Here is a 25,422-nt window from a genome sequence, read left to right as displayed (position 1 = left end):
TTACAGGCGTGCATGGTGGCTCTTTGTCATGATTTTTTTAAAACACACCTGTGTGCGTTTACCAGGAGTGGGGTTTGAACCCACGAGGACAATTGTCCATTGGATCTTAAGTCCAACGCCTTAACCACTCGGCCATCCTGGTCACGGATAAGTCGTTGCTGATATTCACACAGGTAGTTCTAGGTAGCGTTCTCATAGTACGTGGATAAAACATCGGAAACATTTGGTTGGTGTAGGCTTTATGTAGTTAGGCGTCATCCATGCACCCATGTATTGAAGATACGAGCTACACCAGGGATCACAGCCACCACGGCATTACGTTTGCTGATGACCCCTTAGGACGTATCGCTAACAATGCTGAGAGCTAGAGGAACTAAGGCAGCCAGAGTCCAGGTGCAAGGATACAATAACTGAATGTCTGTAAGACAAAAGTGACGATCGTGGCCTCATACATTAGTACTGCTACAGTGGAATCAGCGTCAAGTTCTGTGGAGTACATCACAAACCGCCCATTGAGCTCAATGGTTAGATTACATTGCTCAATGGTTAGATAAGCCTGCCCAGCTGGTGTGTGTGTGTGTGTGTGTGTGTAAGTTTATAAGCTTACTGCGTCTCAAAGGACCTCGTTCACAAACAGGCCTGTTAACATTGCTCCCATCTGGACGTAGGCTGGGGAACATGCAGGTTAAGACCATCAGACTCACGTTTCTTCTCATGGGCGGTCATGCTAAATGGACACTTACAATGGATTCAATCTGAAGTGCTTCCTTAGCTCTGTTCTCACATCTATTTGCACTCCCTACTGAACACAGTCACTTGACACCTGAAATTAAACTTTCCTCACATTAATCTGTACACATTGTCAGCTCCTCCAACAAGGGTATTAAGGTAATCAGTGTGTACTGTATATAGATGTAAATTAGCTAACCATCCCATTAACAATGTCTATCATCTAGACTGCTGACCTTTCCTATCAGGATCAGTACTTAGTGAAGATTTCATCTACACTATAGAGATGTATTTATATATTTATAATATATGCACTGTTGTCTACATTTTGTTGAAGTCAACTGTAGGACTGTCAAAGAGATACAATATATTATTCTTCAGTCAAAAAAATTGTGAGAACGAATGACAATAAAGTTGACACTTTTACGTAAAGATAAACCATAAAATAAATCTAGCTTCATCATTATGACCCTTTTTTGTAAGTCTCACATTCAAGCAAAAAAAATGCTTAAAATGCTAACATGTGTGAATAACCTAGGAGATATATCTACCCTAGATTCATTTCACTTGGTAAATTAATTTCTCACATTAGCAGCTCATGTAAATTCACAACTTCCTATTTCGCTGGGGTTTGACTCAGGGGTGGTGCATGTATCAAGTACTATGCTACTGTGCCATGTTGAAGGTGAGAAAGCGTCTACAAAGTGTTGTGACAGAGCTGTAACTTCCTAAAGTTCCTTAAGTAACGTCCTACAGCAACACACATGGCTCTGTCTGCTAGAATTCAGTAAGTGGGTCACAGGATCTTGCAGTAGGATGACGGTGAACCACAGTATCCATTCTAAATCCAAAATTCTCACGGACCACAAAAATAATCTCTGGTCAGAAGTGAAACTGACCACTGATGTGTGAAGTAGAGAGTGGCAAATTATTTGAGCAAAGTGCTTCTGCTAAAGTGGCTGCTGTTGTAGTTTAGTAAATAACACAGGGAGTTGCTTTTCAAACATGCTGAAACTCTACTGCATTAAGTTATGCTCCTTTTATACATTTTTGCATTTGTGTGACATCAGTGCATCCTGTCATACTGTAAACAAGTCCCAATGCAAGAGCTAAGTATTTAGAGCTAATTTTCAAACAATATTCACACAAAGCAGGTGTATTACCACACAAAAAAAATTCATTCAACAGTTATCTACAGCCAAGTCAAAGACCTCCTCTAGAGTCCTTAATTAAATTAAATTGGAGCAACTACATGATTACAGTGCATTTCCAGAAGGCACACGGCAGTATACCCCACCAATGTCATCTCAATGCTGCCATTTTGATGAAGAGTTCAATAACTCGACTGCATATTCACCTAAAATGAAAGGTAAGGATATTTTGTATTTATATGTAGTTCCATATTATGCATTATTATAGTATCGACTCCCCTTACTGCAAACTCTTTACTAAGAACCTTTGATAATACAAGTGTTGCAATGTCTTCCAACATCAGTTAAACAAAGTAACAGAATAGGGAAGTTAAAAACAGAGTAAGCAGAGTTAAGCAATTTATTAAATTAAAGCAAACCTTAAAACAGTATACATTAATACCATGTTTGATGACAGTACCCCTTATAGAAACAAAGGGTTTTTTTATGATCAGACAATACCTTTTAAATATTTTCTACACTGACACAATTATGAACACACAACAATTCTTCAGAACTGTTATGCAGGTTAACATTCTTTAACATTCACAGGACAGAAAAAAGAGAGACAGCATGCACTGATGCTCTTGTGGTTACCAAATAACTGGGCTGTGTCACACCCACCATGGCCAGCCCACAGACCCATGTGTGGCAGATGGAAAACAACAATAATGTGAGAGAAACAGGTGGGATACACAATCTTGTTAATAACACGACCTTCGTGCAAATATGCTACGCTGCTACACACTAGCATGATCAACTGCACAATTAAGTTCAATGTTCTTTAAACTAGTACCTTCTGTAAACTTCCGTAAACGGTTATTGTGAAACTGAAGAGGCACGATGAGGAATTAATACACATTATTCATTACTTATTGCAACAGGGGAAACAGCAACAAAACAGCTGTCTGCATGGGTGTTTCTTCTTATATCTCACAGCCTTCTTTACCTCGGCCGTAGCACGAAGTACGTATTCTTGTGTTGCGCATACATTGCTCTCAATGTTGTTCACCATAGCTCCTTGTTCCTCTACCAGTAGCGCCAGCTGGAAAAACAGATCATGAATGTCCCGTATGCGACTCTCCAGCTCCAGAAGCTCCTTGTGTCGGTTCTCGATCTCGGTGAGCGCAGAGCGGAACGTTCGCCCGTCTGCGACCAGGTCGTCCGAGAACACGTTCCACTTGCCCGTCTCAACCATCTCTTCAATCTGGTCGCTGGTGACCTCCCTGCCCATGATCTCCGCCTGTCTCTGGATGCGGGTCTTGCAGTTGTCCCTCTGTGCCATCTCCGCCTCGTTGTATTCGAACATGGCCTGGTGGAAGGCCCCGGTCAAGGAGACGTACTGATATCGCACCATGCGGGCGAGGGCTCCCTGGGGCCCGTGCAGTTCCTCCAGCTTTCGGCACAGCGCCTCCATCTGCTGCAGCCTGGCGTAGAGCTTCTCTCCGTCGGCCTTGATGCTGCGTGCGATGGCGTTGGAGTCGCGTTTGATGCTGCTGATGCGTCTGACGGAGGTGAGGAAGCGCGCGTTCTGCTTGCCCAGCCTCTTCACCTCCAGCCTCAGGTGAGCGATCTTCTTGTGCATGGTCTGTGCCTCCCTGAACACACTGTCCATGACATCCTCGCCCTCGAACACCACCGCGTACTGCTGCACCAGGGCTTCGTCCGCGCGATCCCCGTCCTCTGTGGCGACCTCTTCCTTGGGCTCCTTAAGCACGGCATCGTTCAGCTCATTCAGTCGGTTCTTCATGTTGCCTACATGACAATGGAGAAACAAGAAAACACGATCAGTTGAACAAGCACTGGCCCCGATGACTCATTCAGCAAGATTGGCATACACAAATACTTACAGGTTCTATCATGTGATGCCTTAGCAAGCTTCAGAGATATGGACACATTGTAATGCAACCACTGCAACCACTGCAGATGTCTTTTGGGACTTCTGAAATGAACAGACTGACCTCTTGCAACTGTTCTTTTGAGAGGGAGGTGATGATTTAGTACACTCACGAAAACCCCCCGTGTTGCAAAGCCACAGAAACACCATCATGCATGCTGTAGTTAGATGTTACGAATTTTTTCCGAGTAATACAAGTCATGCTTTTAAGACACTTACTTCCTATCAAGTATAACGAGAGAACGGGTGGGGACTTCCCTTATCTAAGGTCTCAGAAACTAGGACATCAGTAAAAGCAACTATTATTTTATAAATCTTTATTGGGTAAACATGTTTACTTGATTCATGACTCAATACAAATAGAAACAGTAATAAAAAATGTAGTATGAAATGTGTATTTAAATAATAAGGGTGGGGTATGTTTATAATAACAATCTACTCATACTGAAGGGCATTTCATGAACACTTTGATCCAGTTGTATGTACATAGAATTCAGACATGTGTAGACATGTAGGTAATAATTATTGTTAAATCACATATCAGTAAAGTTCCCGCTTCAGTGAAGAACGTCAGGCGTAGCCTATACTCTTTCTTAATCAAAACCTTTCATAATGGTGTCTTAAACGCTTCAGTGCCAGTTTGTTAAGCAACAGATTATATCAAACAAGCTTGGTCGACAAGATCAAGTTTCATGCGATTCTTTGACCACCTGCTCTAGATGAAACTCTAGATGAAGCGAGTAAAAGTATTCATAAACTTCATGAAAGTATAACACTCTAAAATTGTATTTAGTAAACAAATAATAACGAGGAATATGTTACATACCTTACTTCATGTTCCGTAAAAAATCCAAAAAATCTCTCATTTAAAACTGAAGTATAACGAAGTGTTTTCTCCTCAAACACAAGTCTCACATCGTTGCAGGAAATAACAGACAGTCGAGTAGTGGGTGTTTCGAAAGCAGGAGTGTTCAGTTTCTTTTAGCCTCGGTTTTGCTCTGTTTTTCGAGAGTGACGTTTACTGTTACATCAATTTCAGAAAAAAATGGGAAAAAAGGTAGGCCTAAAGTTACACTTCATGTTGTATAATGTTGTAGTTATTAGAATCGGAGTAGACTAACCATACCAAAATATACATTCCTAAAGTTACGATTCAAAACACTTGAACCTTGTGGTGCCGTTAGTGCCCAAGTGAGATTGCCAGATACCTCAGACTTCCCCCTTTGCCCCGGGCTTAAACTAAATTTGAGGTATTGTCAGTAGGCCCACTGCTAACAGGCAAACGTTTATGATGCCAGCAATGCCAGTACTCAACCGTGCAAAAAGGTACATTAATTAGGTAAAAGGTAATTCTTAAAAATACTAGGATACACACTCTTTGTGATTATATTGCTATAGGCCTACATGCTGTAACTGAATTATTTAGAGTTACAATTAATTCGAATTTGTTAGGTAGGCTAATAGTAGGCCTATAACTAAGTTACTTAAAAACCTAAAATACTTAAAATAGGCTACTATTTTAAATCTTATTTTTAAAATAGGTACTTAAAATAGTAAACCAAACTAAATTGCCTATAGGCCTAGCTAAATTAATGTTGCACAAACTGAAATTCTTTGAACTGACTTCAGTACAATTTAGAATTTGTGTTTTTTTTTACTTTTTTTTTAGACCACTAACAGTTTAATATATTGTAGAGAAGATATTATTTCACATTAGATCTACCAATGAGTAAGACAGTTATTAGAGGTTTTTTCTCAATTGTTAAAACTATATGTAAAGTAAGTAGCTTAGATGAAGTTATATTACCCATAATCTGAAAAATGCAACGTAATGTAGTGCATATCTCTTTATTGTAACCACATGATGGCAGTAAAGCTAAGAATTAGTTGTAGGCCTACTCTCTGGCTTGAAAGTTAAATTGTTGCATCAGATTTTTGTTTAGCAGTTTATGCATGTGTGCTTCTGAGATGAAGTGCTTGTGGAAATTTGATTGACCTCAGACTTCAAAAGTAAGGAAAGAAAGAATGTCTGTACACACAGAAGCTGTTGGTAATGTTCTCATTGAAGCTGCTGAAGTCATGCTCTGAAGTTTGATGCCATTAAACAATTTGACTACAGTATCACATTGAAGGCCTGTGCTAGACGAACTGAGGAGAAATTCTCTCAGTGCTTCAGCTGTTAAGACAACCAGCCAAAACAGGAGCATTTAATAATTTCTTGGACAGTTGGGTTACGTTAAATTATGGGATGGCACTTTTTTCTATTTTGTGTATATTTTATTACCTTAGTTTGTAGTGCTATTGTGTGTGTGCTCAATAGCTTTTTCATTATTGTAATGAGTCTTCAGGGCTTAGCTCCCAACTTGTTTTATCCATCTGCAGGGTGTGTAATGTTTACCAAACTATGGCATGGCTGTTTTTACCCATCCTCGATTCTCTAATTTTGCATTGGTGATTCCATAGTTTCGGTTATATTATTAAATTAATTACTGTGTTTGACAAATAAGGAAGGACCGACTTTTAGCTAATGTAATGAGTTTATGTAGCTCTTCTGAATTGATCTAAACTGATATGGTTAAAAATGAAGCTAAAATAACAATGTATCTCATGCATCTGGGGTGGAACAGTTTGTTAATCTATGGATCTAATAACAATTACTCCTAAAATACGGAAACAGGAAGAGCATCAAGGATCACTTTGCACTTTGGCATTTACAGAAGCATGTGGCTTTTTTTCACCCACAGCAGACCACGGTGCCATTATGCACGAAGAGGCTTGGACCAAGTGACTAAGCTGTTAAGAGACATTATGTTTTAAAAGAAGACATAATTTAATGCCACTTGAATAAAACAGAATGTTTTGTTTCTCTCTCACAGCAAAAAAAAATTATAATAAATTCATGGTTCAGTGCTTCAGTAATGTTAGGTTATTGTTACATAAAATGAGGGGGAAACACAATCTGTATGTTCCTTGTAATTTAATTAAATGGGTGGGAGAAAATGCACCATGTCCAAATTATAAAACTGAAATATCTGTGTGTAAACCATGAGCTATGCTTCTTCAGGATCTTATTGCATGTTTGCATCAACTATGGTGGTTACATTCACCCCAAACTAAACGCTGACTCCATAAATGTTCTATAATGAGGAACTACAGCTCACAGCTGTCACATTTGCACCTGGGGAAGAATTCCATCTCCACTTACTGACACTGATCTCCTTTTTACCACTGATGCACATAAGATACACATGAAAACAAAATGTTATGAATCTAAAGGTTTCTGCTTGATTAGGCACCCCCCCCCCCCCCCCAAAAAAAAAAAAAAAAAAACCGCAATGATTCCGCACAGCAACAGTGTTTCAGGGCCATTCCATGGCTTCATATTTCTGCTTCTGTCATGCCTTTTGAAATATTTCTTCTGCTGATTGCTGACAAAATCTTTGCCTCTATCAGAATGGAAACAGACTTTGCTTAATGTAAAAAGCGTGTACTTGTTGTCTGTTATGAACAATACTGTACCTCAGCTATATTCACCTTGGCTAAAAAAACAGTCGGGGCAGTCATGGTCTAGTGGTTAGGGATGTGGGTTCAATTCCCAGGACTGAGGTGCCATTGAGCAAGGCACCTAACCCCAACTGCTCCCCGGGCGTCGGGCTAGGGCTGCCCACCGCTCTGGGCACGTGTGCACCACAGCCCCCTAGTAATCACTAGTGTGTGTGTTAACTGCAGAGATGGGTAAATGCGGAGGACAAATTCCAATTGAGGTGAAAATCACAATTGACAAATACGGCACATTTATATTTTTACATTTTATTTACAAGAAAAATATTGTGAACACATTTATTTATTATTAAATAAACATTATTTTAAAAAATGTTCCACCATTCTGATGACTTTAATTATTTAATGCCACAGGTCTTCAAAGCAGTCTGGCGCACACATAGTAGTTATTCGGAACCCAAATGGTGTTACACAGCCGGAGGCCCATGACATCACTCTTCATCTTTATCTGGTTTTCACATATTCTTTGTGGGCTCCCTATGTGCAAGCATCATGATGCCCTGTGTTCCAGGCTGTCTGCTCTGAACCTGAGATGATCAACTCTGAGAGCAGAGGGCTGACCTGAGAATCCAAACTAAATTTAAAAGCTCTGTTATTCACTGCACCAGGATTTAGAGAATTTTAGTATTTTCACTTTTAGTACTTATGTGTTTGTTCAGGAAACAGTATTCAGTGAAATCAGTATACTGTATTATCTACAGTAAAATGTACTACAGAATAACCCTAGTGGCCTTGATGTCTTGTTGGCCTCATTTAAACTCAAAATTTCAAAATGATCAATACTTATCTCCTGTAAAAACCATTTGAGGAGGGATTAGCTATATGGTTTTAATGAACTTTTATACTGAGAATGCCATTTATGCAACACAAATTCAATGGAAACAGATATACTCTGGCATATATGTATTACTTAAACAAACATACATCACCATTTTTTAAAGAATCATAGACTACAGGAAACAACACAGCTGTGCAGAGAGCAAGCAAAGCTCTCATCATTAAGTTCTAAGGATAGGTACACAAAACAGAAGTCTTCAGATTAACTGTACATATAAGTTAACTACATATATGTATGTTATTCATAGTATGATATTCACAGTAGTCACATCAAGCCTGTCCTTATTGAGAAAACTGCAGGTCAAGTTAGTGGATACTGCTAAACACTGCAGAGTAAAAACACAAAAGGGGAAGCCACAGTGGGACTGGCGGGGGGCATATCAGGCATTGGTGGGTGGGTTAGGACAGACAGTAACAGACTTCGTGTCCAACTTCTCAGAGTCCCCCAACTGTCCCTTGTACCAGCATCAGACAGCTTAATCGTGTGTTTGAGAGAAGAGGGTGTGGGACGAAACACTACTGGGGAACACTACTGCAGTGCAAAGGGTAACTCCAAATATTATTTTAGACATGAGTGAGTGCGCATGCGCATGTGGCTTTAAAGCCCATGAGGAGTCGTTCAGCACAATAAGCAAGGTCGTTACTGTATATACTGCGGAAACCGCTGAGAAGAGTGTACTATGCCACCACAACAAGCGTTGGTATATGTGAAACCGCAGCAGTCTTCTCTGTAGTCTTCTCTGCATCTATGTTACAGATACAAACGCGTGGAGCCTCGAATTCGATCATTTGACAAATAACCCAAGTTCCGTGCCTTGTGTGGCATGAAATTGCGATAAGATTTCCCTGTCACCTCTTACCCCCACTGATGTAGCAAGGAGTGCCGCTTCCCCGTGCGTGTGGTAGCAAGAGGGAGATGCTGTCTAAACACAACTAGCGGAGCATCGATTGCGTTGGGGTTGCCTACTCCGACACCGACTGCTTTATTTGTTGTTGTCGGCAAAAACGTCCAGGAACACAGAGGTTTAACATGGGTACCACACCTTCAGCGCAGCGTATTGGAAAATACGAAGAAGACGCTGTCGCCGACGAGGGAAACACAGGACCGAATGAGGCAGAAGATAACATCTCTGAGGACAAGGTGATAACAGGGCATTAATAGTGAAACTGATGACAAACCACGCAGGAAATGTATTGAGACGTGTTCACATCGTAGCTAATATTAAAATACAGTTGCAGTGGAACAGAGAAAACGGTACTGTGGACTAGGTGTGAATTGCGTGGGGAAACTTTTCTGCAGCTACTGCAGTGAGTAATCATGACGGCAGGACGCTGGTGTTATGCTGGATACGGGACGATGTTTACAAAGCTGCATTATTAGTTTTGAGTATTCATAAAATTAAGAGCTTCACGTCTTTTTAAATGAAGTGTAGAAATACTTATAAAATATGAATAATTAACCAAATATCTACTTAGTTATTTAGATTTTAGCATTTATCGAAATCGTATATTTCGCTTTGTGTGTGTGTGGGGGGGGGTAGAGTATGCATGGGCAGTGTGGTGTTATTGCTTGGCTGTGGCTGCATTTGTCAAATTATTAGTTTCATTGTTAATGGGACTAACATCCCTTGAATAGTTTTGAACATAACCTTAATTAGTTTCGTGGTACATTTTTAACACTTCTCCCAAAGGAAATTTAAAATCTCCTGCAGCTGCACTGCAAATAGCATGTTGGCCTACCACGATGTCCCACAGGAATCATGGACTGTGCAAGAGATAACTAATGCTTTACTTATCTCTTAGATGTTATTGATTCATCTCGTTAACGTGGAGACTGTAGGTAGAACAACACAGGAGTACCAGTTTCAGTAGCATACAGTACATTCTAATACATTATTTTTGCTAGTGCTAGCACATAGTGTGTCAACTCATGTTTGGTTTATATCCACTCATTAGCTATTATAGTACTAGCTCTTCTGTTTTTTTAAGGTTTAGATATAAGAGGCTTCATGTTAGTGAAGTTGAATGAAGGGCTTTGCTTGCCACTTAAGATATTTGCCTCATCTGTTGTTATATATTAGAGATATCTGCAATGCTGAGTGCAAACTGTGATTTAGAGAGATGAATATACATTTCATATTATATTGTTTGATCCACATAAGCTAACAAAAGTGACATCACGTTTATTAGAAAATTTCAGAGCTTACTGATGAATCAGCAGACTTTTGATATAGTTTGCTGAATCAGCAGGCTTTTGATTTTTTTCCACAAAGTGAGGTCAGTCATTCAAGTCATGTTCAGTTGCTTCCTTCATGTGCACTGGAGCTACAAAACTAATGTAGTTAGCAAGCACCTCACTAATTTATCCACCACACACATACATCAAACTGTTATGTGTTAATTAATCTCATATAGACACTACGTCTTTGTTAAAATTAGATTTTTTGTTGAAGTAAAACAAAAATCAAGCATTCAATACATTAAGACACAGAACTACAAAACTGTAAATGTAAATATCTGGGCTAGAAAACTGAGGTAAAGATTTTTCTCAAAAACATACCAGATTACTAGACTAGAGCCTATCTCCTCCTATCACCTTGTTTCTAGTTGCTACAGAAGAATGAGCAAGACTCAAGCCTGATGGAAAACAATGAAAATCACTCTGAGGATGTAAATGGCTACTGTGAGGAGAGGGACCATGGAGATGGTGAGCATGTTCATTACCATTACTGGCTTCAAAATGTTCTCATTTGCTGTTGCATTTATTTGTAAAAGTAATGATTTACATTTCACAATTCAGTTTCAGAATTGGTGCTCATAGTGAGCACAAGCTTTTGCTTTTTTTACCCAACCCTCATATTATATCTCAACAACTCATCTAATTTCAGTTGGATCTGGGATTGTGACACTGAAAGAAGAGACAGATGATCTTGAAGAGTATGTCTCTGAGGCAAGTGCTGATAATCTAGGCAAAGAAATTGTTAAAGCAGGTGGTGTGACAAGGAAAGAGGAAAATGAGGCTAATGGCAAACCGAATGATGTTGAAGTTGGCTTAAAAAAAATCTTGAGATTTGTTGGATTTAAGTTCACTCTGAAAAAAGACAAATGTGACACTACTGCTGCAAAGGAGCCAGTTATAAATGAGCAAGATGGAAAGGTCACCGGTTCTTCAATGGATTCCAGAGACACCAGAGACAAGATTTCTGTCTGCATAAAAGAGAAGGATGCAGAAGAGATGCAAAAGGAGTCAATCAGAGGTAAAATAAGTATTGATTGTAGGAACAGTGACCTCTCTTCAGAGACAGACAGTGAATTGCCAGCTGGCCAAATGTCAGAGTTCACAGATTATAATGAGCAAATCATATCTGACATAGAACTGCTGAAGGACGTCCAAACAAACCTGGAGCCAGAGGAACATATGTCCCCAATTAAGCAATTCTTCACACAAGGAATTTGGGCTAGTTTAAGAAAGAGAAGAAAAGAGGAAGAGGCCTCAAAAGAGAATAAAGATAAATTAATTGAGATAACTCAAAAAGAGGAGGGTGATAAATTTAATACAGCTGCACAGGAAGACAGTACATGTGTTTGTCTAGATGTGTTTAATATCACATTTGAAGAAGGTAAAGCTTTAGAGGCAGGTGAGAGACATGAGGGCATGTCTGCAACAAAAGGAGCATTAATGAATGCCCGCGAAGAAGAAAAGGTACAAGATAGTCCATTTAGGAGGATCTGTAGGCTATTTTCCCCAAGAAGACAGAAACAAACAAAACCTGATGAACTAAATTTAATCAACTCCAAAGAATATCCCAATGAAAACCTTCAGTCGTTTATAGAATTCGTTAAGGTCGAAAAAGAGGAAAAAGAAGCAATGGTGGAACAACCAAAGCCTACAGAGGGGCAGGATACAGATGTTAGGTCTGAAGAATCAAAAAAGAAATTTGACTCAACCATTTCCTGGGAAACCCTGATATGTGGTGGGTCTACCAAGAAAAGGTCCAGAAAAACATTTAATGCTGAAGTTGATACTCAAGACAAGGGAGAGGAACCCAGAAAAACAACCGCATCACCACTTGGAAGCTCCATTGAAGGTGACTATGACCGTCTTACATCCTCTAATGAAAACACTGAGAGTCCTGCAGAGGGAGAAGGTGGATCCACATGGAAATCACTAAAAAAACTAGTTACTCCAAAGAGGAAGGTCAGAACAGAAGAAAGTGGTTCAACTGAGCAAATACCCTCAGACAGTGAGTTTACCAAAGATGAATCTTCATGTTCTATAAAGAAGCTTATTCCAAGACGAAAAAAGAGGAAGTCTAATAGGTGGCAAGAACACTCATCCTCGGATGAGACGGGTAAAGGCACAGCAACGGACACTGAAGATGATGACACTCCATTGGTTGTTCCACTATCTGAATATGAAATAACTGAACCTGAAAGCTTTAAAGAGACTACAGAGAAGACAGTCAAATATATACCGGTGATTGAGATGCAGCCCATGACTGAACAAGACAAATCTAAGGAAAAAAAGCTTCTCAAGACACCAACATGTACTGCTGGACCTCCATTTACACCCATTCTCCCAGGTTATGTTGAAGACCTGACAGAATTCTTAAGCAAATATCAGCAACTCAGTGACATTCCAGAGGAAGGAATTATTGAGGAAAGTGTTCAAACACCAGTGTCCTCTGCTGAGTGGACCACTCAAGATGACACATTAGCTGAGGATTTTATAGACCTGACAGCTGATGCAGTCACTGCCCCTGAACTCATAAGTGAACAGTGTAATGATGATGAAACTACTGAAATGATTTCAGCAGTTTCCCACCTAACTGAGTCCCCTAAAACATCTAGAAATATAACACCGGTACCAAGCAAAAATGATTTGACAGATCCAGATTTAATGCATCAAGACACTGCTGAGACTGTCTGCAGGACTCAAAGCCTTCTGTCCTTTAAAACAACAAATGGAAACTCAGACATTCTGGCTGTCTCAGTTTGTGTAGAGTCAACTGTATCAGGTAAAACAAGAGTTTTATTGGCCCATGACAAAACAGAAGCTACACCCATCTGTATGGGACCTGTTTCTCAGGAGGTTAAACTTGTAGAAGAATTTATTTCTTTGTCCTTAGTTGAAGGAATCCCAGAGACTAATGAAGCTGTACCACCAGAACTGCTCTTTGAAGACTTTCCGGAAGAATCTGAGGAAGTAGGGATAGCAACAAATGAGAGCTACGAAGCTGAAGTCAGTGAAGTAGATTCTGAATTCCATGATGCACATTCAGATGACAACACACCTTTTGATAAAACAGAGAAAAAAGCTGAGATACCTACTGTAAGGCATACAGATTTGCTTGAGGAAAGCCAAAAGGATGAAACCATAAACGTGATACTGGTGGAGGAAAAAACAGAAGAGGCAGAAAGGTTGAACAAAGTTGATCAAATGGTTGCTCATTATATTCCAAATGAAGTGATGAACACAGCAAATGCACACATTGAAAAAGAATTTGAGGCTACTGCTGGAGTGGTTGTACCAGGCATGTATGACAGACTAGAAGAAATTACAAAAGGATCAACAGTGGAAAATAATACTGAACCCATACCAGCTGAAGAGAGTGGAGACATTGTTACTAGAGGTTTTCATAGCAATACAGCTGAGGACCTCTCAGGAAGTTTAAACGAGTTACGATGTGAGGAAAAGAACCTATTAGTGATGGAAGCCTCTCTTCTTGAAATTGTTCCCTGTGCTGAAAGTAAACCAGCTGAGGAGACCAAAGACATATCAAAACTTACAATGGACCTTGAGAAATATCCAGACTTAACTCCTGTTCAAGATCTCAAAACAAAACAATACACAGGTTGTGAAGTAGATATCATCAGTGATATCAGAGCTGAAAATGAGGTAGTTAGTATAAGGGAACCTGTCATCTCTGACCAACCAACTCTCCAAATGGAATTCGCAGAGAAAGGAAGGCAATCATTGACCAATACAAGAGCAGGATCACAACCAAAAAGTCAAATAGATTTTGAGGTGAGCGCAAATATACAAACTACAGAGGCAGCTCAAGAGTCAGTGGAAAAAAAATCACTAATGACACAGGAGGTTAAAAGAGCATGTGTGGAAGTTGAAGCTGTGACTCCTGACACACATTTGAAGAATGTGCCAGAAACCAGAGAAAGAACTGTACAACTTGAAGCTGATTCTGAAATCACTACAGAACCTCAAGAAACAGATACAGCAACTACATCTCCCAAAATTGAACCTCAAAGCAGCAGAGAGCAAGTACAAATAGAATCTGAATTTGAGAAAAAATCAAGATCCCAATTTGGCAAAGGAGACACGCAAGTAATAGAAAATACTGTAAAAGTAACTGAAATAATTTCACAGATATCTATAATATATGTGGGAGAAACAAACTGTTCTACTGTAACGTCATCTACAGATAAGGAGTCTAAAGAAACTGAAGACACATCTGAGCTAGAGAAATATAAAGCTGCTAATCCAGGAGGGGAATCTGAAACATCCATGGAACCAGTAGCAAACCTTCAGAGGTTAGAAGAAACATTTGCTAATGGCAGAGCAATGGGGACTTCAATTGAGGCTGTAAGTACAAACAATTCTGTGGAGAACACTGAAGTCCATTTAGAATCTTTGCTCACTCCTGAACCAACAGAACTGTGTTGTGAGGTAGTAAGCAAACATAAATCTGAAATAATAATAAGCTCTGACAGGTACACATACTCTCCAGATAGGACTCAACATGAAGTAACCGAATTGCAGATAGACAAGATAGCCGTTTCTGCAGTGGACTCAGAAACACTAGCTATGGTGGGAATAAAAGACGAATTAATTTCAGAATCAGCTGAACAGGTAGCAGAACCAATGGTCATTAAAAATAAAATTAAGACACTTACAATCACACAGCCAGAGGTGGAAAAGCAAGTAAAGAGTCAGCTCAAAGTAGAGACACTGGAAACTGAAAATATTCATGATACAACCCCCCCTGTTGAGATATCAGTGATTAAGGATACTAAAGTGCAATCACACTTTTTAACATTAATCAAAGAACCAGAGGTAACTGAAGATACCACAGACGTCGAAGCACTGACTCTGAGGGAAATACACGCATTGGTCCAAGATTCACAGACAAATACAGTAGAACAACCACCAGGTATTTTGCCAGTGTTAAAGGAAGCAGAAATGTTAGCTGATGCTTCTAAAGAAAAAGACTCACAAGCCAACACACCAGTGGCAGATGAAGTCAAAGAACTAACACTAGAAATGTCTATAGCTGCAGAGTCACCAATGCAAACATCAGTGGTTATAGAACCAAGAGACCAAATACCACTTATGACATCAGCACTTGAAACTGAAACCTTGATGAGGACACATGAGGAAAATAATCTTCACTCTGATACCTCTGTTGTGACATTAGTGAAAGAAGTGGGGTCCACAATAATGACAGCAGTAGTCAATGAAACACAACTTAAAGCTTCAGTGAGCCCAGTGGCACAAACACCCATTGAAGTCTCAGGAGTGCAAGAATCAGTTGTTCTATTACTACAGGAACCACAAACGCCACATGTGGCACATGAATTAAGAGAAACAAAGCCTGGAACACCATGTACAGTTGATATTACTGCACCAAAGTTTGAAACATCCGTGGTAACAGAAATAAAAGTAGCACCATCAGGAGTAACAGAAGCAGGAGCAAAAACACCAGTGGTAACAGTGACTGAAGTGACACCTGTGAAAGAAGACATGTTGTCATCAATAACATCAGCTGTTGAAGAACGAGTGAAACCACTAACAGTGGCTCTAGGGCTCCAGATACTAACAATGGTTCCAGCACAGGTTCATCTACCAAATCTTTCACCAATGGAAGAAACATTAGCAAATGACACAGAAGTAAAAGAAATAGAAGCAGCAGTTGCAGGACCACAATATATGGAAAGACAAAATGATGCATCATTTGAAGCCAATGTTGAAGTTAAACTTCCATCTCTGACTGAGCCAGAACTAAAAGTAACTGAGATGATCAAAAAGGTTTCTGTTGAAGCACAAAACGCAGATTCCAAAGAGGTCATCAAAAGTCATGAAACAGTAAGCAAAGCATTAGATAAAGGGAAGATGACATGTGGAAGGATGCCATAGACAATATGTGAGATGAATTTTACATGACAAAAGCCATATTAACCTCTTTAAATAATTGCATTTATATAATATGACTCCAGTCCTAACTTTTCAAATGATTCTAGAGGCAACTCTTCATTCAGTTGCTGGAAACTTCAATATTAACATTTCAAAGGATTAGGGCACAGATCACAAAAACCTTTCCCTCAACATAAAATACCTGACTAAATACTTGAGGAACAATGTAAGTCTAGATTCAGAGTGATCTTGAGTCCAAGCAATTTTGTAGTCTAGGATTGGCACAAAATATAATTGCTTCAAAATCGTACGTAGTGCTGTGGTCAGAAACTGACCATTAACACAAATCATTGTTTCTAAAGTGATGGATAATGAGCAAATAATACACATGTAAGTATGAATACTGTAATATCTATGCATAGAACAGACTTTGGTTTACAAGTATTTATCATATTAAAGCAAACGGAAATACAGAATATGATGCATTTAGTATTTGATGCTTGAACTTCACATTAACTTTGAAGACATTCTTTAGGATGCATTAGAAGCATAGCATGTACCTACAATGATCTATATTTAAATTTGTCCAATACTCTGGTTTATGCTGCTTAAGAATTCCCACTATTCCTACAGTCAACCCACTATTTATTTAGAAGATGTCATTCTGCATTTTAGCACTTTTTTTAGGTCATACTTATTTGTGTCAGGCCTATTATACCTGTTTAATTCAGAACAGTGAAAAGCAAAATAAATGAAGAACACAGTTATTATAGATTTTGTTTTTAGCATATGGGAGTGAACATATCTTGTTTGAGTTTGAATGGTGCTGTCTGGTCAAAACATTTGTATATGTATATTTCCAATAATTAATCCACCCAGATCTGCAGATGACAATTGTACAGATAGTGTAACTACATCTTATAAGAAATTGTATTAACAATGAACTAAATGCAAAATTATAACTGATCCTATTTTTAAATTAATTTTTATACTTTGTATGAATTAATACAAATGATGCTTGTTTTATTTAAATAAAATAACCCCAAAGAGTCCATGGTCAATGTTTTTATTATATAGTGCAAATGGAAATTGTACAAATATAAGGAAAAAAACATTTCAGATAAATAAATAAATTAATGGGATACAACATTCCTTGTCAATTTCCTGAACTAGCCAGAACTGAGATCATGAAATTCAAATTGATTTAATAAATTCTTCTGCAGACCAAAACAGTCCCTTACCCAAATGCAGATTTTAGCAAAACAAAGCAAAGCAAGTTTTCAACAATTACTGGTCCCTCTATGCTTGCACAGCTGATGAAGCTCTGCCCGAAACATCCCATTTGTGTGTGTGTGTGTGTGTGTGTGTGTGTGTGTGTGATGTGAAGTATAAAAAGTCTAAAAAATGAAAGTGGCTATTTTGGAGGGAAAAAAATCACCTAACCAGCTCCACTTCTGCAAAGTTGAATCAGAAATGGTCACTGATCAGTGACAAGTTCCTCAGTTACTGAGTTGCCTTTTCTGTGATTATCAGAAGGATTGACTTGCATGACTATCTCTGTTCCTACAGTTGGACACTGATGTGTGAGGACCTCAGAAGGGCTGCCAAAAGGCAATGCACATGCACTACATTTATAGTGCTGGCTTGAAGACAGGAAAAATGTTTCCGCCTGGTTGGTTTCCTCACTGCCACAAAGCACCATGCTTTCCTTGTTCACCATGGTGTACGATTCCATCCCTTGATTCAGGCAGACATGTCGCGCAGCTTGGCTAGGCCTGCAGAAGCTCTTCCCACAGGCACTGCAACGGTAGGGCTTGCCCGTGTGGATGTACATGTGCTCCCGCCAGTGGCTCTTCTGGATGAATTTGCGGCCACAAGTTGGACACTCGAACTTCCTTCGCTTCACCTCACGCTCCAGGGCCTCCAGATTGTCAATATCGGCGATGTCCGAAGGAGGAGGGGTCTTCTCCCTCTTCATTTGGTGCTCAGTATCGCTTATGTCGTCGCTGTCAACACGCAAAGACTCATATTCCCCCTCCTGACCCTCTAGTTCCATAGTGCAGCCATCCACCCCAGATGACATACGATGTTCAAAGTCTTTGGCAGCATGGAGGAGCAGATGCTCCTTTAATAGATATTTCTGGTTGAACCGACTATTACAGTGCCTGCATATGTAATGCTTCCTGAAGGAGGCATTTCTTCTCACAATACCAGTTGTGATATGTTGGGAAGTTGCAGTGTTCTTGGAGGTCAACTCTAGACTACAAACATCTGCATTATTGACTTTTGTTTCAGGAACTTCTGAAATGTCATTGGCTAGAGTTTCACTTCTAGACTCAGACCAGGTGCGGTATTTGCATACTGTGTTTGTACTGGGCATGCCACATGACTGATCAGAGATCTGAATTCCATACAGAGAGTTGGTCAAAGGGACACAATGAGCCTCTGGGTTAATAAGAAGACTTGCCTCCTGCAAAAGTGGATATGCATGCAGAAACTGTACTCCCTGCTCCAAGCAGAGAGGATCTATCAGCTGTGTGGTCAACTTTCCTGTGTACATCAAGTTAAGCAGATAGCTGAAGATTTCTGGTTGTATATCTGAGGGCTTCAGGCGTACACATTCACTGAAAAAGTAAAAGTTAACTTACATTTTCCCCCAGTACTCAGGTGTTTATAATTCAAAACAAAATATTAGTGACACTTTTCCTGAGTGAACTGTACACATCTAGGTGTTTTCCCCTTACCTGTCCTGATGGATGAACAACATGCGGAAGTAGTTTGAGAAAGCTGCAAGGACAGCCTTGTGAGCTTTAAAATAAACATCTCCGATGGCCACAGTGCAGTCACACAGGAAACCAAACTCCCTCTGAGAATTGAGCTGCTGCAGCAGCACGAGACCGTGGTGGGCTAGCTCCATTCTTCGCCCTACACAACTTCAAAGTAGACGTCATGAAGATTTTTTTATAACATGACATACTAACGAGGCAAATTATACTCGTTTATTATACTCGTTTATTTTTACTGTGTCCTATTGAGAGTTTTAATCTCATCAGCGTTATCTTTAATTCATTCATTCTCAGTCCTGGCGACTGTTTATAAGCTATATAGTTAATAAACATGCAGGCCTTTATATGACAAAATGCTATATAGTTTACAGTTATAGCTATCACTATATAATTTATATAGTTTAAATACAGTTTATAGCTATATAATTTAAATGTATTCAGTAGATATAGCTAGTTTGCTAACGTAGTAAGAAAAGTGAACTTAATAATTAGGTATCTAGCATTTTAACCAACTAGCTGTAAGTCATTATCCATGGCAACCGCCGCAACCGCGCGAAGCAGAAGAGATGGTTTAGGCATCTGACGACTAGGTTAACAAACTTGAGAAAACATGTATATTTATGGTCTCCAATGTGATACTTTTGTTTAATTAAAAAATTATATTTATTATTGATGTATTTATAATGGCAAACAAGTAACAGTTTGCATAGGGAGTTGATCAGAAGCCAAATGCCGCGTGAGAAGTAAAGATGCTCAGAAACTTTGCGAGTTTCACTTCTATTTACAAGCAGCCTGGCTGGCTAGCAAGTAGCCGGACTTCGCTAGTAAATATATATTTTTATAAAGGATCCTTTCGGCAAGATCTTACCTTATACTTTCCTTACAAGACAGGCTGTGTCGTCTTCATAGTCGAATTAAAACGGTTTCGAAGCTAGTTATTTTCCGAAGTCCCACTACGTTTCCATCACATGAGAACACGGCGGGTTCCCGTTTGCACTTCCTGAAATGGTCATTTTATCTGAATTATGGTAGCGTTTGAGATGTGATGACTGACCTGCTTCAGTTCCAGTTTTCTTTTGTTAATTAAACAATTTCTATAAATGTGGATAGAATAATATATAAACAGCATAATGCTGCATCTAAAAGAACTCGTGACACGAATCAGGTAGTCAATAGAAACAAGATTTAATACAGAGGATCGTTTTACTTAGTTTGTTTCTATATAGGACTATTTTATATGGAGTGTTACCGTGGAATAAGTATTTTTTTCGCATCAAGATACAATGGGATATAGTTGTATTTAAGACAATGCCATAACCAGGGTCACCTGCCAGGCCACCTTGATATAATGCTTTAATGCAAATGTGAGCATGTGGAGTCTGCAGGGAAACCTGCAGGGAAAAGGCTTTATTAAAATATCAAAGAACTTTTATTTCCTTAAGACTAAGAATAACATAACATCCAAATAACAGCACTTGAGCCTTGGCAATTACAACCTACACTCACAGGCCACTTTATTAGGTACACCTTGCTAGTACCAGGATGGACGCCCTTTTGTCTTCAAAACTGCCTTAATCCTTTGTGGCACATATTCAAAAAGGTACTGACATGATAGCATTACGCAGTTGCTGCAGATTTGTCGGCTGCACATCCATAATGCAAATCTCCCGTTCCACCACATCCCAAAGGTGCTCTATTGGATTGAGATCTGGTGACTGTGGAGGCCATTTGAGTACAGTGAACTCATCGTCATGTTCAAGAAACCAGTCTGAGATGATACGCGCTTTATGACATGGCGCGTTATCCTGCTAGAAGTAGCCATCAGAGGTTGGGTACACTGCGGTCATAAACGGATGGACATGGTCAGCATCCCGATGTGGTCTTCTGCTGCTGTAGCCCATTTGCCTCAAGGTTCGACATGTTGTACAGAGATGCTCTTCTGCATGCCTCAGTTGTAATGACTGGTTATTTGAGTTACTGTTGCCGTTCTATCAGATCGAACAAGTCTGGCCATTCTCCTCTGACCTCTGGCATCAACAAGGCATCTGCGCCCACAGAATAGTCGCTCATTCTCTGTAAACCCTAGAGATGATTGTGCGTGAAAATCCCAGTAGATCAGCAGTTTATCAAATACTCAGACCAGCCCGTCTGGCACCAACAACCATGCCACATTCAAAGTCACTTAAATCACCTTTTCCCCCCATTCTGATGTTCGGTTTGAACTGCAGCAGATCATCTTGTCCATGTCTACATGCCTAAATGCATTGAGTTGCTGTCATATGATTGGCTGATTCAACATTTGCATTAATGAGCAGTTGGTCAGGTGTACCTAATAAAGTGGCCAGTGAGTGTATATGAACATGTGATTATACTCTTCAGACACATATTAAAAGATTCAGGCATAATTGTAATATCATAATCATAAACTTTGTCATTTGAAGTGTTTAATTGGTTTGTTGGTTTCATACTGACAGTCACATTTTTTCCCTCCATGACTGGATCCTTGGCATCTTCAGAAGATGACCCGGGCAAGTTCAAACATTACCTTCAGACAAAAGAAAGTGGGACAGAAGCAAATATTTATTTTTGCATGAATTACTGAACAAGCCATTTTGCTAATCTGTGGACTACAGTGAGTAAATGAAACAACAGAAATACCAGCTACACTGAACATATGGTTCTTAACATGCTTTTAAGACAATTCACCCGACCATCACTTTCAAGCATAACATTTTGCAGTCAATAAATCAGGTTATAAGTTTTGCCTTTCATTTGTCATTATGTTTACCTTCTGCACAGAAGCAACAACTCATTCAGGTGGCAGGAGTATAGCAGTACTTAGCTGGTAATGTTAACCAGTCAAGATGTTTGTTGATATCAGTGATTCTGACCTCAATAGTGATGAGGATCACAATCATCCACTCCAGGCGCAGACTGTGCTTCTCACTCAGGTGATTCCTCATCATGTCTGTGAGCTCAGTGCAGTGTTGCAGCTTCTCATTCACCACCTACATGACAATCACCAGAGCCCCCCCAACACTTCTAATCTGCATCAGCTTTAAAGTCCAATACTTTCATTGGTTACAGCTCTGATGTAAACATAGGCACAAAATAAAAATAAATAAATAAAAATCCACATGTTTATTTGGAAGGCTATTAGGTTAGGTTATATAAGGATATAATATTTATACAATCACGTTTTTTCCTAATTTGCTTACATAATAGATACCAAAGACTTAAAAAGGAGACACATCATTACCTTGACCCTACGATTGATGTTGAGAAACTGACAGGTTTTGTCATACAGTTGCTCCAGGTCCTCTCTGTCCCAGTAGAAATCAGGGGTGATCAGAAGATCAGAACTGAGATTTATGCAATGCCTGTAAAATAACAAAAATGAAAACAAAACCCAAGACCTACAATGACATCAACACTAATCAGTTATTCCACAGACGGTTTCTCACCTCAAAGTAAACAGTTCACCTATTTTCTGCAAGACCTCTGCTCTGGACAGTTTAACTGCTTTTCCAGATTTCAGTGTCTTGTTGGGAGAGTACAGACATGAGAGTTGCATGGCAGTTGTAGTGTAATGTAGATTAACTTTCTACAGATGTTGGTCAATTTCTTGATAATATATACTGAACATAAATAATTTATATTCAATAAGGAACTTTTGCATTTTAGACACATTAATGCTGCTCTCAAAATGGATGTGTTGTATATTTCATCAACTACGAAAAAGCACAACTACAAATTACGGTTTAAATGAACATACAGTGTACAAAACTAATAAGTTGAGATACCTCAGGGATTGACTGGATGGATTCAACAAAGTTATCCAGAGAGACCTCCCATATTGCTAGCTTAACTGCAAAAAAGTAAGAGTTCTAAAAAATGCTTTAATTAAAAATACAAATAAAAGAAAAGGCTATGTTATGATTGAAAAAATAACTTAAGAAACAGAAAGGAATCTCCAGCTGACCTGACAGAGACAAAGCATTGGAAAATGCAAATTTCTCCAGTATGACTTGCTGGTAGTCCATCTCACTATTAAATATGAAGTTTCCCCGATGCAGCTTTGAATTTCCACTATACACAAACATTAAAGCATATCCTATTACACCACAAAATGAAGATGGACCATTAATGTGCAATAAAACATTATTTTGTGTAGCTATACCCTTCCATCAATCAAATCACATGACATACTCTCCTACTGTGTAATTGATCTCTTCATTTTCCCAGTGGACCAATGCTACCTCATAGGGTTGAATCTCATGATGCTCCAATATTCTCATTACTTTCTTTATCTGTAAGTCAAAATCATAAGGCTACATGAAGATGTGCAAGAACATTCAAAACAAGCTTGGGTATTTTTATGAAGTAATAATTTTGTGACATTGTTGACTATAAGAAAAAAATAATGTCTATTTTAACTATTGTCTATTTTAAGGACAGAAGTTACAGAAACATAGAACCGAACACATTTACTCACTGTTTTCTCATCAACATTCCAGAACACCACTGAGCCTTCTCTAAGGACAAAAACATTCTTAGGTTAGCACCACAATTAAAGACACCTGGCATGAGATAATAATATTTTCTATTTACCTGAAGAAAAAGATCATAGCAGTGTCATTTGGTTTTGATGCCTTTTCTGTTCCGATCACCAGGACATTAGCTGCATCTTTAATTGCAAAATGACCATGATAAGCAACTACCGGTACTTATAATACCAATTTTCACGACTTAGGAATGGAAAATGAAAATGGTAAAGTGATTCTAACATCTACTGCATGTATTAGCCTACAACAGAAAGAAACATAGTTATTATGTTTAATTCTAACCTCTTGGTAGGTCTTTTATTTCAAAAAACCCATTGGCCATTAGATCATGGCAAAGAGTAGGTAGATGATACTGGTCTGCAGTGGCATAGGCAATACACTGCATCATATCCTGTAAAATAAAAGTTAGCAAATATGCATTTAATTCAATGATTATCAACACACTGTGTATTGCATAAATTGCGTGGGGGATACTGAACAGTGCTCTAAATGTATGAATGATGTCAGAATAAGTGACTTGCCTCTTCTGGAGAAGGTAGATTGGCTCTGGATGGTTGTTTCGTCCTTGGTCCCTTTAATGTCCTTGGCATGCTTGGTATGTTTCCTTGCTTTAGCACAGGTCTGGTGGATGTTGTTGTTGTTGACTGCAGCCTCATATGTATACTCCATGTTTTAGGCATCAGACTTAGGACAGGTGATGTTTTAGTGTGTAAAATATGTGGTCCTTTACATGTTTTTGTGTAAAGTCCAGAAGACCTCACAGGACGGTGTGTAATGGCATGCACGTTCTTGTGGTCTGTGTGAAGGCATGAAGCATTGAGAGCCAACAGATTTTGATTTGGAGGACACTTGAACCCCGAGGAAGAGGCATTTTCTACATGTTCTGCTATTCCAGAAAGTATAAATCTGGAGTAACATGCCCTCTCCAAAGGCTGCTGCAGTCTCCAGGGTGTTAGTGCTATAAACCACCTTGTTAACATACTCTACGTACCTGTTAAAATAATAAACATTAGGCATTCATTAGTTAAATAGAAGAAGTAGTCCATAAAGGGTGACTAGCTGAAAGGACATTCCAGTCAGTAATTTCATCTTACTGACCTTGACTGAGGCAACAGCAGTCAGATAACTGGCTAGATGCTAAACTCGTGATAGTTGTGCATGCCAGCTAGGCAAGTTATCTGAACTTGTAGTTAGCCAGCTATGTTGTATTAGACGTTGTAATGTGTAGAAATTAACAGCAAGATAAATGGATGCTCTGCAGAGCAAGCCACCAACAGCAGACTATGTTTTCTTTTTTTACGTCTTGTCCTGTTAGCTATATAGATTAATGAAGTCCATGGCCAACTGTAAGCATGTTAGCTGGCTAGCTAATTGAAAATACTAAATTTTATTGTACTTTATAGCATTGAAATACAATAAAACACATTTACATAAAATGTAGTAAAGTTAGCTACCTACCATGTGCTCTCTTCCAAAAAACACCATACCACAACTGTCTGGCATTGCTGTATTTACCAGCTAGCTAGTTAAGTGTTGGTACGTTGAGAGATATTCATATAAAGTTTATTTGGAATATTTGAACAAAGCGGGTACTTCCGTATTGGTATCGCGGATTGATTCAAAGCCACATACAAAAAGATCCGAAGCTCCGCTTTAGATTATCTGTTTGATACTCGTGGGTAAAGCGAGGTTTTGTGAAACACTGAAC

General features: G+C 39.1%; 4 protein-coding genes, 1 long non-coding RNA gene and 1 other non-coding gene across 9 annotated transcripts; 2 read left to right on the top strand and 4 right to left on the bottom strand.

Annotated features, from left to right (window-relative positions):
* Positions 1–59: 59 nt before the first annotated feature.
* On the bottom strand, positions 60–142 carry trnal-uaa (transfer RNA leucine (anticodon UAA)). Its single transcript has one exon. It is a non-coding gene; the product is annotated as a tRNA-Leu (tRNA).
* Positions 143–2,262: 2,120 nt separating this feature from the next.
* On the bottom strand, positions 2,263–4,781 carry LOC143501308 (syntaxin-11-like). Of its 3 annotated transcripts, none has more exons than XM_076994973.1 (3): positions 4,643–4,780; positions 3,770–3,889; positions 2,263–3,674 (listed from the first exon to the last, which is right to left on the bottom strand). In XM_076994973.1, the coding sequence occupies exon 3, from the start codon at positions 3,667–3,669 to the stop codon at positions 2,788–2,790; it is 882 nt and encodes a 293-aa protein (XP_076851088.1). In that variant the 5' UTR covers positions 3,670–3,674; positions 3,770–3,889; positions 4,643–4,780; the 3' UTR covers positions 2,263–2,787. The 3 variants fall into 3 exon arrangements, with proteins under 3 accessions (XP_076851088.1, XP_076851089.1, XP_076851090.1); XM_076994974.1 differs by having other exon boundaries at positions 3,770–3,894; positions 4,643–4,776; XM_076994975.1 differs by lacking the exon at positions 3,770–3,889 and having other exon boundaries at positions 4,643–4,781.
* LOC143501309 (uncharacterized) lies at positions 4,732–6,731 on the top strand. Its single transcript, XR_013126875.1, has 2 exons — positions 4,732–4,873; positions 6,561–6,731. It is a non-coding gene; the product is annotated as an uncharacterized LOC143501309 (long non-coding RNA).
* Positions 6,732–8,843: 2,112 nt separating this feature from the next.
* LOC143501303 (uncharacterized) lies at positions 8,844–17,079 on the top strand. Its single transcript, XM_076994966.1, has 3 exons — positions 8,844–9,355; positions 10,822–10,921; positions 11,103–17,079. Exons 1-3 carry the CDS (start codon positions 9,245–9,247, stop codon positions 16,364–16,366), a joined length of 5,475 nt encoding a protein of 1,824 aa, XP_076851081.1. The 5' UTR covers positions 8,844–9,244; the 3' UTR covers positions 16,367–17,079.
* Positions 17,080–17,415: 336 nt separating this feature from the next.
* LOC143501305 (zinc finger and BTB domain-containing protein 2-like) lies at positions 17,416–20,203 on the bottom strand. 2 transcript variants are annotated; one of them, XM_076994970.1, is made up of 3 exons: positions 20,018–20,203; positions 19,108–19,296; positions 17,416–18,987 (listed from the first exon to the last, which is right to left on the bottom strand). In XM_076994970.1, the coding sequence occupies exons 2-3, from the start codon at positions 19,278–19,280 to the stop codon at positions 17,841–17,843; spliced, it is 1,320 nt and encodes a 439-aa protein (XP_076851085.1). In that variant the 5' UTR covers positions 19,281–19,296; positions 20,018–20,203; the 3' UTR covers positions 17,416–17,840. The 2 variants fall into 2 exon arrangements, with proteins under 2 accessions (XP_076851085.1, XP_076851086.1); XM_076994971.1 differs by having other exon boundaries at positions 19,108–19,288.
* Positions 20,204–20,317: 114 nt separating this feature from the next.
* Positions 20,318–25,330, bottom strand: LOC143501307 (required for meiotic nuclear division protein 1 homolog). The gene is made up of 12 exons (XM_076994972.1): positions 25,173–25,330; positions 24,236–24,705; positions 23,997–24,105; positions 23,761–23,836; positions 23,645–23,684; positions 23,359–23,459; positions 23,132–23,238; positions 22,953–23,017; positions 22,614–22,690; positions 22,409–22,529; positions 22,041–22,157; positions 20,318–21,694 (listed from the first exon to the last, which is right to left on the bottom strand). Exons 2-12 carry the CDS (start codon positions 24,692–24,694, stop codon positions 21,662–21,664), a joined length of 1,305 nt encoding a protein of 434 aa, XP_076851087.1. The 5' UTR covers positions 24,695–24,705; positions 25,173–25,330; the 3' UTR covers positions 20,318–21,661.
* Positions 25,331–25,422: the final 92 nt, after the last annotated feature.

This window comes from Brachyhypopomus gauderio, unplaced genomic scaffold, assembly GCF_052324685.1.
Source record: "Brachyhypopomus gauderio isolate BG-103 unplaced genomic scaffold, BGAUD_0.2 sc168, whole genome shotgun sequence".
In the NCBI taxonomy this organism is placed as follows: Eukaryota; Metazoa; Chordata; class Actinopteri; order Gymnotiformes; family Hypopomidae; genus Brachyhypopomus; species Brachyhypopomus gauderio.
This window is presented reverse-complemented; position numbering and strand designations above follow the sequence as displayed.

What these genes read in the sequence shown, in the direction of transcription:
- LOC143501308 (XM_076994975.1), bottom strand. Translation starts at nt 3,669, where the DNA reads ATGAAGAACCGACTGAATGAGCTGAACGATGCCGTGCTTAAGGAGCCC.
- LOC143501303 (XM_076994966.1), top strand. Translation starts at nt 9,245, where the DNA reads ATGGGTACCACACCTTCAGCGCAGCGTATTGGAAAATACGAAGAAGAC. An exon ending in ATAACATCTCTGAGGACAAG is followed by an intron (nt 9,356 to 10,821) that starts GTGATAACAGGG and finishes CCTTGTTTCTAG; the next exon opens with TTGCTACAGAAGAATGAGCA. An exon ending in GGAGAGGGACCATGGAGATG is followed by an intron (nt 10,922 to 11,102) that starts GTGAGCATGTTC and finishes ATCTAATTTCAG; the next exon opens with TTGGATCTGGGATTGTGACA.
- LOC143501305 (XM_076994970.1), bottom strand. Translation starts at nt 19,280, where the DNA reads ATGGAGCTAGCCCACCACGGTCTCGTGCTGCTGCAGCAGCTCAATTCT. An exon ending in TTGTTCATCCATCAGGACAG is followed by an intron (nt 18,988 to 19,107) that starts GTAAGGGGAAAA and finishes TTACTTTTTCAG; the next exon opens with TGAATGTGTACGCCTGAAGC.
- LOC143501307 (XM_076994972.1), bottom strand. Translation starts at nt 24,694, where the DNA reads ATGTTAACAAGGTGGTTTATAGCACTAACACCCTGGAGACTGCAGCAG. An exon ending in ATCAATTACACAGTAGGAGA is followed by an intron (nt 23,239 to 23,358) that starts GTATGTCATGTG and finishes GTTTGTGTATAG; the next exon opens with TGGAAATTCAAAGCTGCATC. An exon ending in CAATGCTTTGTCTCTGTCAG is followed by an intron (nt 23,018 to 23,131) that starts GTCAGCTGGAGA and finishes ACTTTTTTGCAG; the next exon opens with TTAAGCTAGCAATATGGGAG.